The sequence below is a fragment of the Aedes albopictus genome, chromosome 2 (genome assembly GCF_035046485.1).
Source record: "Aedes albopictus strain Foshan chromosome 2, AalbF5, whole genome shotgun sequence".
NCBI classification, from domain to species: domain Eukaryota; kingdom Metazoa; phylum Arthropoda; class Insecta; order Diptera; family Culicidae; genus Aedes; species Aedes albopictus.
This window is the reverse complement of record NC_085137.1, coordinates 8,338,395-8,358,370: the sequence shown is the minus strand read 5'-3', so window position 1 is coordinate 8,358,370 and position 19,976 is coordinate 8,338,395. Positions and strand designations below refer to the sequence as shown.

Here is a 19,976-nt window from a genome sequence, read left to right as displayed (position 1 = left end):
AAAAAGAAACCATAGATAAAATTTGTTCGGGCAATTTAAACACAAACTGTGTATTTCTTAGGTAAAAAGCATGTTCTGATAGAAGTTCAGTTATATTATACATACACGACGTTCTATTATATATACAACTGACTTTGCATACCCTTTGTAGTCGATGAAATATTAGAATGATCGGCATGATTTTTGCACGGTTCAATTTGACCTCAGGGTGGCTATGTTAAAATGTAGAAAAAGTTGGGAAAATCAACTACATAATTTATTTTTAAAAGTGTGACATTACTTAAATATAAATGAGATGCAAAAAATTTCAAAAACATAATAAAATTAATATTGAATTCGGTAGATAAATGTAAAAACAACTACACCAACACATTAACATAAAATGGGCAATACAAGGTTTGCCGGGTCAGCTAGTAATAAACATAAAAACATATTCATATCGCAATTAGGTCGTCTGGAAACAATATCTTCAATAAGTACCAACACCTTTTTGGCCGCATTCGATACAAGTTTTCTCACCGTATGGTAAAAATACTGACAGCGAAAATAGAATGGAAAACACGTGTTTTGGGCTAAACAGCCGTTAAGTATAAGGCGTTGTTCAGTTGATTACCACGTGCTGTGCTAATTCACCACTGCTGAACACAGGTTCAGGAGTGATCATTCTTGAGTCATGGGAAGATTATGTTTTGCTTTGGGTGCTGCATCTCACCATCTCTAGGATGGCGCAGATAGGAAGGCATGCGGCTGGCAATCGACAGGTCTCGAGTTCTAATCCGGATTTAGGTAATTTTATATGTAATTCTTATTTCATAATAGGTTCCCCGTAACGTAAGTAGATCACCTTAGAATGGTGCGTTGCGGTGTAAGATCTACCAAATCAAATTTTGATCTTGATATTTACCGTATTTTTAAATATTCCAAGATCAAAGTTTGATGCTATTTTTCTTGTGTTTTGTAGTATTTGTGTTTCAATGTACTGCTAATTAACATTTTATTTCAGCAGGATTCAGGTAAATGTAACGTACAATATAAATAATATTTTAAAAATATGTAACTGTGGCGAGCGTATCACTAATATGTAGCTTATTTGACGTACGATGTTAATATTATTTTATATTTCAGATTATCAACCGCAGAATCTAGTAATTCAACCAAATGCCAACAAGATGACTAGGAAACCTGGATGAATTGGGCAGACAACTGATTCGAAGCAGTCTAACAATGGTGTGCCTGAACGTTAACCAAGCGTATCCTTTGGAGTTTACCCTTCCACTAACAACACCCAAATTCCCGTGACACCTAGGCCTGAGAGATCGTAGAGTTGTCTACATTTTTCATAGGTGTCCAAAACTAACCATCCTTTCCCATTCCTCAGCAGTCGCAAGGACGTGGCCAGGACAGTGCTCGACCATTGGAGGATTGCGTCAGTCTTGTCTAAGAGTCAGAGATTAGTCTCAAATCTTTGTGCTTTGGTTCGGACGGGAAGGAAGCAACCATCATAACAGCGGTCTAGGACTGTACCACCTACGAATTTGTGCGACTCGCTTAATGCTAATGCTAATGCTAATTCTTATTTCATAATAGGTGTTCTCAATATGAGAGCAAAAAATTACTCTCGTGAGAATTCAACATTTTTGCATTTTATTTATTTTCAGTCATTTTTGCCAAAGCTTAATACCACTTTCCTGTACATTTGTGAAACGCTTTGAACAACAAAAAAATAAGTTGGTGCTCAACATGATGCTTTTTAACTTCTCCAAATTTGTGTGAACAAAACCCGAACATAGGTTGTACGTGAAAATAATTCAAATGTTATTCAACATTATGCTGAATAAATTCGTCATAATGGTGTCTGTTAAATGAGTGATTGTTAGTTGGGTAATTGGTCAACAAAATGTTACTTGGGCATGATAGCAGTAATCTGAGGAATTTAAACAATAATGTCATGGGGAGATTCATTCATTACAGTAGGATATACAACATATTGTCGGCTCTCATAAAAAATCTTACAATTATGTAATAACTGGACCACCCCCATACTACTAACCTTTAACAAAACAAATTTGCAGCAGCACTAGCAAATACCACATTTCATATTCCGTTTCACTGAAGCCTGGTACGAGGGGAAGAAGTCCGATGATGATTCGTTGTTTTGTTCGCCTTGAGCCGCGGTTTTGTTTTACCGTCTTCTATACTATAGTTACGTTGTTGTGGTTTAACTACTAATAGGCAGGTACTATGCTGTTCACTGCCGACGATGGAGCTGGCGATGATGGTTGGGGTGTTTCGCCACCACCATGATGATGAAGATTGATTTAATCTTTCAGAGGCGTGTAAAATAAATCATTACTTTCACAGCTGGGGATTTTACGAGGGATTTTTTTATCGACTGCGATAAACTGGATTCCAGCCTGGAAGGGGTAGGAATCTTGTTTTGATCCGCACGTGATGGGGAACCGAGATTTTCACATTTGTTTATACACGTCACGAATTTCCCGCTCCATTCACACGGTCGGTTGAGATGGTTTCCTTGGAAATTAAGTGCACCGAGACTCAGACAGGTATCACATATAAATTTTCATCCGTTTTGCTTTCTAACTCGTACTCACTGCTGTAGCTGTATGGATGTCTGATGCACCGTTCACTTGGTAAAATGCTACGTTTTTCACTGCGAGTAGAATATATGGCACACTTGCACTCGCACTCGGCGCGGCGATGGCCTTCCACTACCCTCGACCTTACAGAGTACCGACCGAGATGTGCCGAGAAAGGGCTACACCGAAAGGTACATACAGTATACGTTGCGTTCCGCTATTTTCCACGGGTATTTTAACTGTAACAAAACATCCGCGTAAATCACCTCCCTTTGGGAGACTGAGAACGAGCCCGGCAAAACACGGTTGCTTCCTGCTGTGATTAATGACTTCCAAATAAAACAAACGAACTTAGGTATATATCTTCTCGGCCAACAGCGTCCCCTCCGGACTCCCTACATGCGAACACGTACACACTCCCGAGCTCGACCAGCGACCGGACGAACTTTGGCCTCCCGCCACGGACCTGATGGTGGTAATGTTTACGGTTTGTCTGCTACCACACTGCGGAAATTCGACGTCGTAAATCCGCTCGGTGGGATTCCCTCGCACACGGCGGCGGCGGCACCACTGCTGCACTCACTGCCAGACTAAACGCCAGACGCCTGCCTGTCCAACTTGCTACTGAGAGTTTCCCCGAGGCAACACCACTGCTACCACTGACGACGGGACGGGCGCACAGGTGGCACCGAGAACTAGGTGAGATGATAAGCGACTTTGCTCCGGTCTATCCCAAAGTCACTCCTAGGACATCCCGCACACTAATTGAACTTAATTGAGATGGATTTGCATTGATCCGTTTGATTGGCACACAGCATCGGAAACTCGATTAACTCTTCCCCGGCGGTATCACTCTCCTAGTACCCACAGGAAAGAAAAAAGTAACGCATGAAATGTAGCACACGCGAGAGTCAGAGGCGCGGAACTTGAGGAAGGAGCCGTCAACCACGAATTGTACGTCCTGAGGAAGCGAGCAGCTATCCCATTCACGACCGAGACGATTGCACATTCATCTACGCTCAGCGTTGATAATAGACTGAAAATTTCGGAACGGAAAAACGCGCAAACCGTGAGCATAAGCGAGTCTTTCACCCTTCGTTCGACGCTGCTCCCACGCTCGATGCGCGCTTTCTCTCCGCGGCGAGTCCCACTGCCCACGATTGAAGCCAGCATAAAACCGCAAGAAAGCAGGCATAGGCAGGGAGCGCGAGTGGTGTTGTTTTGCTTTCTCTCGCCAGATGTGAGGGAGCGTGAGAATGCATTGGAGACGCGAGAGAACTTCGGATTACGAAAATATACTGCAGCGGATTCCAATAGGAACGAGGACATCGGGAGCATGCGTACCGGCTGCGAACTGGTTTCGGTGCAAAATGGTTTGCCCTCTGGCGGTGGGAGATGGAACCGACTCCGTAGGTATAGGTGGTGGTCGATTGACTCTGGTGCGTCTTGCGTGTGAACGAGGGAGGCATCATGAGAATGAACCTTCGGTAATCGAGAGGACACGCAGTGTGTAGGTAGGTCGGTTGGTCGGATTGAACGTGGGAGTTCATGGAATATAATTACTCGATTAAAGAAAAAGGAACACCCACATGCTGATTGCAAATTTTCGGAAAATTTTCGGCTGCGAATATGAATCTTTCTGGGAAAAGTGTTTACGTCAGCGAATTTTACATATCGCAATAAGGTGTTTATAAGCTGTCTGAATGATAAAAGGTGCAGACCAAGAGCTTTAGTATTAGCTATCAGCTGTACTCAAAGATCAATATTACATACTAAAACATTCGGTTTTATATGTTTGATTTTAGAATCAGGCGCAAGGAATAGCTAGATAAGCACACTTTTTCAGAGAAAAATCTATAAAGCAACCCCTGGATAAATATCTGGAGCATTCAGAGGAATCTCTGAAGCAGTCCATGGGAGAATCTCGTGAGAAATCCCTAGAAGAAGTATTGGGTAAATCTCCGACGTATAATGGAATCCCCAGAGGATTTCTTGAAAAAAAAAGAAGGCGGAGAAGTTCCTAGAGTAATTATCGGAAAAACCATGTGGAATCCCCGGAGAGGAATCCTAGGAGCAGGGATGCCAGATGATTTTTTGAAAAATCTGTATCCCATACATAATATTTAAGAAAAATCTGTATCTCACCATAATAAAATGACACCCATTTAGCTCAAAAATCTGTATAATACAGACAAATCTGTATATATGGCATCCCTGCCAAACAGCCCAGCTCAAGAAGAATTTCAAGTGGCATTTTTGACGAATTTCCTGTTATACTTGCTGTATCTTACGAAATTCCTGAAGGAATCATCTTCCTGACGAAAATCCGTGGAAAAATCTGGAGCAATCAAAGGATGTATTTCTATAAGATGCCCAGCAGATATTCCTGGGAAATCCTAGCAGGACATCCTGATTGAATCGCTATACATAGTAGAATTCCAACGGGAATCCTTTAACGAAACCATCTGGGTTTGCTAGAGGAATTCCAGCAGGAACTTCTGGACAATTGCTAGTACGAATGCATAGAGGAATCCTTGGAGAAATTCCTAGAAAACACAAAAGGAATTGTGGAAAATCACAGGCGGAACTTCAGGTTAATCCCAGTAGAATTTCCTTGATGATTCCTATCAGAAACTCCTGGAGAAATCGCACAAGGGATTCTTTGAAAAATCCCAGCAGGAGCTTCTGGGGGTATCCCAATTAACATTCCTGTATAAATTTCTGCAAAAATGATCTGCAGGATTTCAAAGAATCTTTGTTGGAGAAATCGTCGAACATTCCCAGCAAGAATTCCAAATGACATGGATATCCGATAAACATAAGCAAATTCTGCATTTTTCCACAACATTTATTCAACAAAACGATTTACACTGTATCTTCTTTTTATGTCATGGAGGGGTGGTGCATAAATTATAATGGGTATAAATGAAAACGGCACATGAAACGAGGATGTTGCGTGCAGAATTTAAGTCAAACTTTAAATGAACGAACATAATTCTAGAGAAAAATTTACCGTCTGTGGGTTTGAGATGAAACCAAGATAGTTTCGCGAGATTTCAGAGGAGCTTTAAACGATGAGGTTTCTTGGGGTTTCAAGTGTTTTGAAGAGCTCTAAAGGGGCTTAGAGGGGAGTTCAGGGGACTTGGAACCCCATAAGGAACGCATAAGGCCCTTAAGAGCGCCCCAGAGATCACCTGGAACCCCATGAAGCCCCCTGCGACTCCCTGAAAGGCCCCTGATACCTCCTAGTATCCGACGGAACTCCTTGAAATGCCCCCGAGACCTCATTATATCCTTCTGAAACGCTCTGGAACTGAGACCCTGAAAGCTCTCTGAGACCCACCTGAACCGGCCCTGAGACCTTATGGAGCCCCACCAAAGTCCTCCAGGAACACCCCAGAGACTCCCTAAACTGCCTCTGAGACCTCCAGATCTGAAAACCCCATGGACCCCCTACATACTCAGTTAGAACCCCTGAAATTTTCCTAAGATCCCTTAAGTGCCCCTGAGGTCCTCTGAGACCCCCTGGAGTCCCCTAAAACAGCCTGAGAATCCCTGAGACCTCTTGGCACTCCATGAAACCCTCTTGAAATGCTTCGGAGATCTCCTGGTGCCCTTCGGAAACACTGAAACTCTTCCCCAAAACGGCCCCTGACCGTCGTTGCCATAGTTAGAGTTATTATTACATTTGCACATTGATGGTTCTCAAATAGGGGAACTTACGTATTTTCGGCAGTTTTGTTCTCTTCGTCATGGGGGCTGTTTGAAACATGTTGAACTCAGAGTTGGCCTCAAATCCTTCCCATCCCAGCCAAGCTGAGTTTTATGCTCAAATTTCAGGCAATTCGGTTCACAAAAACCTCACATGACGATGAGAACAAACCTGCCGACAATACCCTTCGTGACCCTATCTCTCCCTTTTCTATGCAGGGCATAAAAAAGGTGGGGTATCGCGCCACTTGGGCGGTGGCTTCTATATTCGTCTGTTTTCCACTATAACTCAGTCAATTTTGAACCAATTGACTTGAAATGTTGCCCAGGTAACCAATAAGCAGTTAAAATGGCATTAATTTTGCACTATATGCGCCTTTACAGCAGGCCATTGAATGATAATTTGCCCTATATGCGCCATAAGTGCTACTTAAATGCAGGTTTTGGCCCAATATACGGCTGATTAAATGCTTAAATTTCCTGCCCCCCAGATTGTCAAAAATAAAAACAAAAAAAAAATCCCCTGCCCATTTTACGTACGGCTTCTTTTTCTCTTCTATTTTTATCCTCACTCTCCTGTGCAAGAGGCTTGGGAGCACGATTTCAAATTCTGTTGTTGTTTTTTTTGCTGATTTCGGCGAGTTGGGATTTGATCCCTCGATCCTCGGGTTGACGATGCTGCTGGACCACGCTACGGTGTAAGCTATAGATAATTATATAATGTGCGTTGGTTTTTTGATCAATTTAAAGCTTGGATATTACACGTCAGATATGCTATGTGCCCGGCATGTGCTGATAATTAAGTCGAGCATTGGAAAGTAGCCAAAACCATGGAATTTATTTGCCAAAGCATGTTTTTTAGTTGTTACTCTATATATGACAGGACAAGCGAATAATTATGGCATCTACAGCCGGGGCACGTGAATTAAATAGTGAAAATGTGTTGTGGGTTTAGCATCACTCACCCCACTTAGCAGTTTTATGGCACTAATGTAGCAGTTATGCTGCTTGTTGACCAAAACATACCGTGCATCTGAAATGCTACATAACTGCTGTCAGATTTTAAGTAGCATTTCAATTGCTAATATAGGGCAGTTTTGCAGTCGAACTGCTATCACACGGCAGTTTGCAGGTCAAATGCAGATATAAAACAGAAATACAGCTTATACAAATGCTTATTGGTTACCTGGGTGTACACGGGTAGATACTATACTTATCTCACCGCATTCCAAAAGTTGTGTCAATTGGTTCAAATTTGACTGAGTTATAATGGAAAACAGACGAATATAGAAGCCACCGCCCAAGTGGCGCGATTCCCCGCATAGAAATAAACCAACGCCATCTGTTGATGAGTTTTCTTACTTACAATCATATCAGCAGGCAGCGTTTGAAATATTCAGGCCGAACATTTCTATAGGTCCTAACCCAAGTAACAGAACTAGCTGAATAACAGTTTCTCAAGCTAAAGTTTGCTTAAGAGTAATTTGTTCCACTCTTGTACAGCATAAATGTTTGTTGGGAAGTGCAGATGAGAGGCTCTCTTTAAGTCCCCTTTATTTAAACAATCCTTTTCCTATCTACACATCACAAGTTGTTTATTTGTCCACTGTAACATCGCAATAATTTAAAGAGAATCGGAAGAAAGAGGCTTTCTGCAAATTGGACCTTTAGAAATGTTTGTCGGCATTTGTCCTATTTCAGAAGCAAAAAAATACTACTGTTACTACTACTTTTCTAATAGTTTACTCAATGTTTCAAGAGGATTGAATGTGCTTTGGTGTAGGGGCAAAATTTGTGGTGATGCCTTGATGCTCTGGAAATTCTATAGGCAATTACTGTGGCATTACTCTGAGAATTCTTCCAGCAAAAACTTTGAGAATTTCTTTGACATTTCTTTTTTAATGGATTTTTTAATGTGCGATTCTCAAAGGAATTCCATTCATTTCTTCGGATATTTTCTGACAAATCATATTATTTTTTTTTTTCTACAGGTCCTTACGAAAATTTCTCAGCATTTTCTTTGGAAATGTCATGGATATTTTTTTACAAGTTCAGAAGTCCTAGATGGAATTGCCGAAGAAATTTGTGAAGGAGTTGTCGAATAACATTTTAAAAACAAAATGTGGATTTCCAGAAAAGAATTGCCGGTAATTAAGTTAAGTCCTTTACCTTTGTACCCAAGGAACAATTCGAAGTCATAAATAAGCATGCATGTCAAATTATTGCTGGTTTATAACATTCTCAGCTGAACAAAACCAAATGCTGAATAATAAGCTGAAATAACGCTTTTAAATTGTAAATAAACCAAAATGCAACATTTGGCACGTATGTGAACAGCAATTTAATTATAAGCTTAAACAATGTCAGCAATTTTTGTTTGTTTGATTTACCCTTACTAGCTTTAATATAAGCTAAAAAAGGATTTTTAGCAGATTATTGTGGTTTACATAAGTTTAACAAATGCGTTTAATGTTTAATACTTCAGCTATTGTGGGTACGTTCAATAATAGTTTAACAGTAAGCTATATAAACGAATATATTAAATACGTATTGCTCATTATTAAATATGTATTGATGTTTGTTGCACACCAATGCAAAATATTTAAAATATTTTCTAATTTTCATAGCAATTTCAAAGTTGTTGTCATCTTTACAACTTTCTTTGGTAAATATTTTCAACCTTTCATAAATCTGAATATTGATATTTCACAGCTTTGTGGAGATGCTTCGCTCTCAACGAGTAACTTACCAATTCCAGGATGGCGTAGACATTGACAATATTTACAAAAAAAATGTAAAGATGACTACAACTTTGAAATTGCTACGAAAATTAGAAAATGTTTTAAATATTTTGCATTGGTGTACAACTAACATAAATACAAATTTATTAATGAGGAACGTTCCAGTACTGCTCTGTTATAATCACTTCGTCCTGTTGTTTAATCGAAAAGTAATATTTGAACAAATAAAGCATAAATCCGTTTGTATAGCTTACTGTTAAACCATTATTGAACGTACCCACAATAGCTGAAATATTAAACATCAAAAGAATTTCTTCAACTTATGTAACTACAATAATCTGTTATCGGAAACTGTGGAACATAAGCTTTTTAACGCGTAGAAACAAGTTCTTCTTCGGCTTATATTAACCGTTATGTATCCGACAAACTTTTTGCTTTTTTCTGCACCGTGCTTTTTAAATGGACGCTGGGTATCCGGGTACCCTTTCGACCATATGAGGGTTAAAACCAATACGGGCAAATCGAACAAACAAAAATTGCTGACGTTTGTTAAGCTAATAATTAAATTGCTGTTCACTTACGTGTCAAATGTTGCATTTAGGCTTATTTACAATGATGATGTTAACCTGGGCTTGTTAGGGGAATATCTGTAAATAAAAAGAAAATCGCGTTAAGTACTGTTCCTTTGAAATCCACTAAGAATTTGCATCCTTTGACAGATCGTAGTCAAGGACAAGACACTGAAGACGACCTTACAGTTGAGGTCGAAATACGTATCTGTCAAAGGATGCAAATTCTTAGTGGAATTCAAAGGAACAGTACTTAACGCGATTTTCTTTTTTATTTATTTACAATGTAAATAGCGTTAATTCAGCTTATTTGTTTTGGTTTTGTTCAGCAATAATTGGACATGCATGCTTATTTTTGACCTCGAATCGTTTCTTGGGAATACTGTTGACTTTGAAAGCTTCGTTGCTGCTTTCTTATACTGCTTTCATCGGTATAACAAAGGACATGTGATGTTGTTGGTATTTTTTCTTATCATTTCGTGCGTGCGGCGTCCATTTGATATCGTCATGGCTATACATGGGTCGCTGTCCAATAAAACGGCTTCGTTAGTACTCATAGAAGATTTAGTTTTAATCAACGATTTGTGTCTGCTGACGAAAAGCTGTTAGTGGTGCGGTTGGAGATTTAACCTCTGACCATCTGCATACAAAGTGAACGGGTGATCCTCAAGACCAGGACTGCCCCTATTCGCATAAGAGTCCCATGTTTGCTGGGTTTCCTATTCACATGGGATTGTTGTGCGAATGGGGGCAGAGGAGGACACCCAATTTTTTTTTCTCGAATGGAATTTGCAAAACAACTGCTAAATTTTTGAAGGAATTTTTGAAAAATTTCTGCTGGAATTGTCGAGGAAGTTGCAAAAGAATTACCGAGGATACTTGAAATTCGATCCGCCGTTCGGACGTAGTCATTCTTTCAGCTTCTCTGCAGGTGCTTGCTCCTTTCAATTTCAGTTCCCGGCACAGTTTGGCTCACGGCAAAAAAAACCGTTGCGGGCTGCGTTGAGCTTCTGGTAGAACTTCAATAATTTTACGGCGTTTCACAAAAGAGGTAGGTCTGCTACTTCCGCTGCCATTTGTAATGTTCCACGTTCTAAATTCCTCGTGGAACCAATCGTTCATTCGATTCCGTCCCATGCACTAGGTATTTTTTTTTCTTCTAAACCATAGGGGGATAATCTGCTCAACAGACACCCTAACAGAAGGTTAGGGTAGTGTAGGTCTGACAGGCCGTCTTCTACAACAAAAGTAAAATCCAGGACTACTCTCTCCTCGTATCCACTAAACCATTCCTATGGTCGTCAAACCCTACGTCTCTCCGGAACCACCAAAAAGGTATTGCTTCAGAGAGGGGCTAGTGCACATCGCACCCACAAGGTTAGCTGCGTAGCCTGCAGCAACGAACATCGACGACTCACTTTGGAGAGTCTATCACGGTAGCATGCTGGCGCTTAGCCAGTTTCCCGAGTGGTCCTCGCCACTCCCTTTGTCCTCGGAAGGCGGGCAGAGTCAACCCCGCCCGCGCCCTACTGCTGAGCGGACATCAAGAACTGATGCCCACATGCAACCCGATCTGACCTGCTCGCAAAGGAAGGGTATCACTACCCTTCAGGCCCTATCAGATGCATACGTAGGTTGCTGACGGCAGGGTCTCCACCTGCCCCGCCCCTTGCCGGGGACCCCTTTCCAACCACGGGCTTGGATCCAACCCAGTAGACCGACGCACCGCTACCGGGACTTCCTCTCCGCGGCCACTTAATCGCTGTAAGGGTCGATCTCGACCGCAGGGCACCGGTATGACCTACGAAGCCGACTTCGAACCCCTGGACCACCTCTTGTACTGCATCTGGACTAGCCATTCTCCGAGTCCACGCGCCACCTCCTCTGTAGCTCCCAGACGATGTGGGTAATAGCCGTTGAAACGGCGTTCCAGCCAAACTCATCCCTACACATCCTGTGGACCAAGTTGTCCGGAGTTGTGTCCTCTCCGCATGTGGCAAGCATGCGGTCACGCATTGTGCGAAAACGCGGGCACACGAACAAAACGTGTTCCGCCGTTTCCTCTAAACCATTGCACACTGGGCATTCGGGAGAATCCGCATGCCCGAAACGGTGTAGATACTGTCGGAAGCAACCATGACCTGTAAGGACCTGTATCAGGTGGAATGTAACTTCCCCATGGCGCCTATTAATCCAACTATCTACCCTCGATATCAACCTATGGGTCCACCTTCCTTTGGTGGAACTGTCCCACGCGCGCTGCCATTTGACCATAGAGGCCATCCTGGCAGTCCTGCGTATGCCTCTTGTGCCGCGCATTTCGAAGCACTCCATGTCCTCACTGATAAGAATGCTGATAGGCACCATACCAGTAATGACGCAGAGAGCGTCATGTGACACGGTACGGTACGCGCTCGCAACCCTCAGACACATAAGCCTGTAAGTACTTTCCAGCTTCCGTCGGTAGCATTCAGTACTTAGCGCAGTACCCCACGCCGGGCCGCCATACCACAGTGGTACCGCCATAGGCCAAAAATCGAAAAATTGATTGTCTAATTCATGAGTTTATATAATTTTTATAAATCAATTTTGTTTCCAAGAATGCAGAAAATCAATTTTTATGTAAGTTTCTGCTCCATTATTTGCTTGAGATTGTGGGTACTGTTATGCAATTTTACATTATCAGGATTTGTCAAAAAATCACATGACTTTTGAATTGTACTCCGCGTCTTCGTATAACAAAACCAAGTAGATTTTCAATTGGTTTTCAACGCAGAGAATCAGAATAGATGTTTATCTTCTAATTCGAAGCGCCGAAAAGCGGATCTGGATGTTTTTGGACCAATGGGGATGTGAGTAATAGGCACATAATTTGACCCATGGAATATATGCATAATAAAAACTCATGTAACATTTCAAACATGTTCTTAACCACATTTAATCAAACGTCCGCCAGCAAATGATCAGATTTGAGTAGGAGAATCAATCTGTGAAGGATATAGCTGCAAATATCTGCATACAAGTTTGCAGGATGTACTGGAAGTTACCCGTTATTTTTATAAAAATATGTATTAAAATAACTACAAAATTATATATATATATACTAGCATTTCTGTAATTGTCTGAAATGCGTACCAAAAAGACTGAAATTTTTAAAGGAGATATTTCAATGCTTTTCACAATAATGGGGGATATTTTGTTTGAAAACAAACTTTGAAAATGTTTTTTTTTTAATTATGAACAAAAATTACACTTCTGGAGGTATGACTTGAGGTAAGAATAGATACATAACAACCATTATCATTTGGCCTCGTTAAAATCTACCTCTGTGATTGTCGAATTTTAAAAGAAGTTTTGCATTTGCTGCCAAAATTTACAAAAGTTCCTGTTACGCACAATGCGTGCGGGAAATTTGAACTATATTCAGATCTGTTTGAACACCACTGTGATTGCCTGTGCGATCCATTATTTTGAAGCTTATGCACTGTTATAAGAGGATAGGGACACAAAGCGTATTGTAGCGCTAGTGTGGAGATACTTGTTTACGAGGACGGAAGCAAAAGCCCTTCTATTAGGTTACCGAATTTGTAGGTAAATTGTACATGTACACATAGAATACTTTAATAAATGTGATATTTTAGCTTTTTAGCTGACCATGATTAAAAACGTCTGCTGTAAGAGTCGGTTCGTCTTTATCTCCCGCAACACTAAAAAGAAATTCGTTTTATCGAGTAAACGAATCAATTGCTTTGGCGCATTTCGATCATCCGATCCAGCCGAAGGGACCATATCTCGGATTAATGTTCACCGCGAGATGCACGAACAATCGTCTGGGAGTCGCTTGTGTTGATCGTCATCGAACGCCCAAAGTGTGTTGCTGCTATGCGGAATGGCTATCATCCGACAATATGGAGACAACAGACAACGCGAGCAGGAGTTGTCGTCACAACGAGATGTGGTTACTGCGCAAAGCCTTCATATCGTTCGAGATGGATATCACCAGTGAGCGGGGAAACCGTGGGTTGTCTCTGAATGACAACGAGATCACAAACTTCTGATCGCCCTGGTGCCACAAGAACCAACAAGAGTGCTTTGTATGCATGTTTTGTCTTCCAATTTCTAGTATGTAGCCATTCGAGTGTAGCGTCAAACAATCTTAAATGTAGGTACATGTTATTGGTCCCGATAAATCATCATCCGTGTCATTTCAACTTACTGTATATGTGATGTATCAATAGCTAATTGTGCTTCATAGGTTCTCAAGTGTTCAAACAATTTTATGTAGCACGTGTCTATGTTGAATCTTATGTTAACTAAAGCGTATTAGTAAGAATGTAAATTGTCAAATAGCGTTCAAATTCTACTTGTAAAACTTCCTTGAGTATGAAGTGTTACGGGGGGGAGTGTTACGCACAATGCGTGCGGGAAATTTGAACTATATTCAGATTTGTTTGAACACCACTGTGATTGCCTGTGCGATCCATTATTTTGAAGCTTATGCACTGTTATAAGAGGATAGGGACACAAAGCGTATTGTAGCGCTAGTGTGGAGATACTTGTTTACGAGGACGGAAGCAAAAGCCCTTCTATTAGGTTACCGAATTTGTAGGTAAATTGTACATGTACACATAGAATACTTTAATAAATGTGATATTTTAGCTTTTTAGCTGACCATGAATAAATACGTCTGCTGTAAGAGTCGGTTCGTCTTTATCTCCCGCAACAGTTCCTCAACATCTATTCAGCACCTTAGACTGTAGTTCTAGAAGAAGAAGGAGTAAATACGCTCTTTTAGTAATATTTACTGGACATAACTCTTCACTTCATATTCCCTTCCCAAATCGGAATATATGATAAATTTATTTACATTAAATCTTAGCATACAAGTTGAATTCTTTGATACTATTGCAGGCGCCGGATAAATTGCAATGAGGAGGGGAATATGAATACATTTCTGTTATTGGGTTAGGGCTATATTTGATTGAAATTCCACGTAATACATTACTGGATAGCAGTTCCAATGCAATTGTAAGAAACAAATACGACTGGTCAGAGACTTGAATCTTTTTTATTGTGCAAAACGCAGGCCCATGAATTTTATAACATATTCTAACTGTGTAAAGCAATATTTGGTTGAAAGGTTTCCTTTTACGTACGTTTTGTCAATTAATCCTGAATATTTGTTTGAAATAATTTCAGAAGTAATTGATTCCGTAATTGCACTCTTGTTACTATTGTTTCAGAATTATCACTTTTGAGCGTTAGGTACTGTAGTTATACATACTAATTCGATATGTGATGATTTTTCTGTGTTTCGACATTGCAAACTACCTTTGTAAGAAAAAATCTTCAGTTTCATATATTTATTTTATTGCAGCAGGAATAAAACCTACTAATAAAATCACATTTATAATGCTAATACTGATTCTATTCACAAAAATCAATTACGATACTGTCGTGCTATACATTAGACCTGTTCACTTTGAAACTTTTTTTCTCCGATTCTCCGTGACACATCAAATTATCAATCCACATACAAGACCAAGTCTTCAGTCCAAAATTGAGCCAAATTGATGAAGATTTAAAGGTGTATCAAATCAATTTTGTGTTTTTTTAGCCGTTTTTACAGAAATTTACTCAGAAATTTACAAAATTGCTCCGAAAAGATGCCGGAGATACCGTTAGGATGTAGTTGGAACAATACTCTACAACTTTGCCGAAGACACTACGGTGTTTTAATTGCGTATTTCGAAGCTATTCAACAATTTTAGTTAAAAAATCACGAAAAAACACGATATTTTTACGATTTTACATATAAAAGTCGTGTAATTTTACATTAATTTAGGTGACTAAATTAATAAGCGATTACTCCTTTGTGTAACGAACATTTCGTCCATACATCGTTTTTGTGTAGGAATTCGTTTTCATTGACTAATTATCAAAAGTATGTCACGTTGATACTAAAAATCGCGTAGAGTTGCCAGCATGAATTAAAACAAAGTTACCCATGATTAAGACGTCATGCCATCGTATTCTAATGTCTTTCGATTCAAGTATCAGAAATGGCGCAGATGATAAGGCTCGAGCCTGCGGATCAGAAGGTCCCAGGTTCAAGCTCAAATACATAATAAACTTTTTTTCTTTCTTTATAGCAGTTAAGATGATGAATCTGCCATGAGCCATGGCCCATGACTTACACGCAATCTCCCAAATAATGATGATCGGGACCTGCCAATTAAGCCCATTCCAGGACTAGCTAGATATTTAGTTTACTTGTTGACAAGAAATCGTGTCGACGAGATCAGCTGGACGAAATATTGGACATCTGTTTGATACCGATTAATTAAGCTAAAACAATTCAATACGATGATGGAACTGCTTCTGGATCCAACATTAGACAACTGTGGGTGGAGCTTACTTGTTATCTATCTACCCACAAATCAGCACAACTACACGATGAAGGGAAACTTCATTCTGACTATGCACTCTACGGTTTCGAAACAATGCTATGATGTCAAATTGCAATGAGATGCAGAGTGTAGTCTCATTAACTTATAGCTGGATCGAGACGCAAAAAATCCTATTCCAGGGCTCGAACCTTAAATCTTTGAATCGGCAGTCTCATGCTCAACCATCTACACCAAATTTAAACTGATGCAGATGCGACAAAGAAATGTAATGACGTTTCAATCATGGGTAACTTTGTTTAATTTTGTGCTGGCAACTCTATGCGATTTTTAGTATCAACGTGACATACTTTTGATAATTAGTCAATGAAAACGAATTCCTACACTAAAATGATGTATGGACGAAATGTTCGTAACACATAGGAGCAATAGCTAATTAAATTAGTCACTTAAAACAATGTAAAATTACATGACTTTTACATGAAAAACCGTAACAATATTATATTTTTTCGCGATTTTTTAACGAATACTGTTGAATAACTTTGAAATAAGCAATTTAAACACCGTAGTGTCTTCAGCAAAGTTGTAGAGTATTGTTCCAACTATATTTTAACGGTGTTTTCTGTACCTTTTCGGTGCAATTTTCTGGATATTGGAGTACATTTTCGTAAAAATGCTCGAAAAAACACAAAATCGATTTGATACACCTCTAAACCTTTATCAATTTGGCTCAATTTTGGACTGAAGACTTGTTTTTGCATGTGGATTGATAATTTGATGTGACACGGGTAGGTCAAAAAAAGTGAACAGGTCTACTATACATGTTTTAACGTGTTAAACTTAGCAGAAATTCCTCAGAATTCGACCCACTCTTCATAATAAGTAAAAATATTTGATTACTGATTTCTGTGCAAAATAAGGGTTTTTAATGATATTTTCATTTATCGTAAATAAAAATGTTCAAAGTTCATATTTTTCAAGTGATGATCATGAAAATGAACTAGAATATCCTTTTTTAGTCATAACATGCTATTTCTGGTCACTTATAATGATTCTGCCCTTCAAAAAATGAAGAAAATGATTTATGACCGCTTCCCTGGACAAATGGAACCACTGTGCATACCTAAGTATGGACGTAGCAACACTAGCCAGAAGCTTGCGCTTACTGGCGTACACCGCTGAGCTATTGGACATCATCCGGGACAGTGCCGCAATAGCTGTGGAGTGGAGGCTCTTTTACAGGCATAATCGACGTGGCTACCGAAAGTAAGCTTATCGTCGATCATCACGCCCAAGTGTTTGACGGAGCGCTTTGACAGGATAGTGCACTCTCCTACACTGATCTCCGTCTGCTGCTCCGACTTCAGGTTGTTAACAACCGTCACCTCTGTCTTGTGGTGAGCCAGCTCTAGTTTCCTGGACCGCATCCACGCCTCCACAACCTTGATCGAGTGGTTGGTAGTCAACTTTACCTCCTCGATCGTTTCACCGTAGACTTCGAGCGTAATGTCGTCGGCAAATCCGACAATCACCACTCCCACTGGATACTCTAACCTCAACACCTCGTCGTACATGACATTCCATAACACCGGACCCAGGATGGAACCTTGCGGGACTCCTGAGGTTATGTGAAAGCACTTCCGACCTACCTCCGTGTCGTAGACTAGTACACGATTCTGAAAGTAACTTCCGAGAATCTTGTACTGGTACTCCGGTATCCCCAGACGCAAGAGCGCATCGGCAATAGCAGACCAGCTGGCGCTATTAAACGCATTCCTTACAGAGTCACTACCGCGCAAAAGCGAATTCCCCTCCTCTTAGGCTCGAGTGCTTTCTCGGCGGTTTTTGTAACCGACAAGATAGCGTCTACGGTGGACCTCCCCTTCCGGAAGCCGTACTGGTTACTCGAAAGACCATTTTCGCCCTCGGTGAACCGCAACATTCTATTGAGGATGATCTTTTCGAGCACCTTCCCCGCCGTGTCAATCAAGCATATTGGTGTATATGCCGACGGGTCTCCGGGTGGTTTCCCCGCCTTTGGCAATAGTACCAGGCTCTGCCTCTTCCAAGCTTCTGGGAAAACTCCCTCGTCCAGGCATTTCTGCATAGCAGACCTGAACATCTCGGGAGCCTCTGCAATAGCTACTTTTAAGGACAGGTTCGGAACTCCGTCCGGACCTGGGGCCTTACCTACGCTAAGGGACTTAGCTATCCCCGCAAGTTCCACATCGGTGACCCTCTCCTCATCGCCAGCCCCAGTCCCCGGCTGTCCTACGAAAGGAGGCCAAGGACTAGGATCATGACGCGGAAAAAGTCCTCCAATGATCCCCTCCAACATCTCTGGAGATTGCTCTGTAGGAGCCATCACCCCTCTCGTCTTGGCCATAACGATCCTGTAGGCATCACCCCACGGGTTCGTATTGGCACTCTGACAGAGACCCTCGAAGCAGGCCTTTTTGTTTGCTCTTATCTCGGTCTTGAGCGCGGCTTTTGCAGCGGCGAACACCACCAGCCGTTCGTTTCGCTCTTCCTCTGATCGTGCTCGCTGCATCCGCCGCCTAGCCCGTAGGCAGGCGCGGCGCAGGTCCGCAATCGCGTCGGTCCACCAGTAAGCCGGTGGCCTCCCATTTCTAGGGTGGACTCGCCTAGGCATGGTCGCATCACACGCACGTGAGAGCACCGCTACCAGCTCGTCGCCGTCTAAACCGATTAAGTTTCGCTCACGGCGGAGCGCTTCCCTAAATACCTCTTCGTCGAAGTATGATGTCTTCCACCTACGAGGGCTTGGCCTTGGCCTAGCCGCCTCTTCTTCTATCCGCTGTCTTCTGTTGTTGTAGTCGATACTGTAGCGAACCGCCAGGTGGTCGCTGTGAGTGTAGCCATCATCTACTCTCCAGTTCGAACTACTTGTTAGGCCAGGACTGCAAAAGGTCACGTCAATAATTGACTCCGCTCCGTTTCGACTAAAGGTACATTAGCCAAGTCGACATCTAAGATGGCCAGTGTTTCTAGCAGGATCTGACCCCGCTGGTTCGTGAAACGGCTTCCCCATTCCACGACCCAGGCATTAAAGTCGCCCGCTATTACCACCGGCCTTCGCCCTGTGAGCACGGTCGTTAAGCGGTCCAGCATTTGCGTGAACTGCTCGATCGGCCACCGCGGAGGCGCATAACAGCTACAGAAGAAGACCCCGTTTACTTTGGCGACCACGAAGCCCTCATAGGTAGTAGACACCAACTCCTGAACGGGGTATTTACCCGTCGTCCATATCGCCGCCATTTTTCTGGTCCCATCCGCGACCCAGTGGCCGTTGCCGGCGGGTACTCGGTATGGGTCCGATATGATGGCGATATCCGTCTCCCACTCAGAAACTGCCTGACAAAGCAGTTGCTGAGCCGCATCACAGTGGTTCAGGTTCAGCTGCGTTACCTGCACTGTGATTTGTTGTTCACTGCGGCTTTCTTGAAGGCCGGGCACCTTGGGCCACCCATCGGATGTCTGTTGTTCGAGGATTTCCCGGTACAGATCATGCAGATGGGCGGACTCGTGCAGCTTTGGGCCTTATGACCTTCAGCGCCGCATCGCCTGCACAGTTTGCGCCTGTCGGGGCCTTTGCAGTCCCACGACTTGTGTCCTTGTTCCAGACACCTAAAGCAAACCTCTGGTGGCTCGTGGAATGTCAGTGGACATACGCACCAGTCCACCTTTATCCGCCCTACTTTAACGGACTTTTTAACGTCCGCCACAGGTAGCTGAACCAGAGCTATGCACTAGGTATGGAATGACTTCTTTGACGGAGTACAGTCCTCTAAAGGGAGCCTCATAGAGCTTTTCATCTTCCAGCTATGCTGCCTCCAGATGCTGCGCGTATGCTGAGACGACACCTGGTTGAGTCAGTCATCCTACGTCGTACTCAGGCGGCCGTACATCAATAATTACGGATAGCTATTA

The 19,976-nt window shown here is 41.9% G+C and overlaps 1 protein-coding gene across 1 annotated transcript in view; it reads right to left on the bottom strand.

Annotated features, from left to right (window-relative positions):
• The window catches only part of LOC109398343 (uncharacterized), an 88,373-nt gene extending 84,589 nt beyond the window's left edge, over window positions 1-3,784 (bottom strand). Inside the window, exon 1 of the mRNA XM_019670693.3 lies at window positions 2,051-3,784. Coding sequence (XP_019526238.3) covers window positions 2,051-2,093 — 43 coding nt within the window. The 5' untranslated portion in view covers window positions 2,094-3,784. The remainder of the gene's footprint in view (window positions 1-2,050) is intronic.
• Window positions 3,785-19,976: the final 16,192 nt, after the last annotated feature.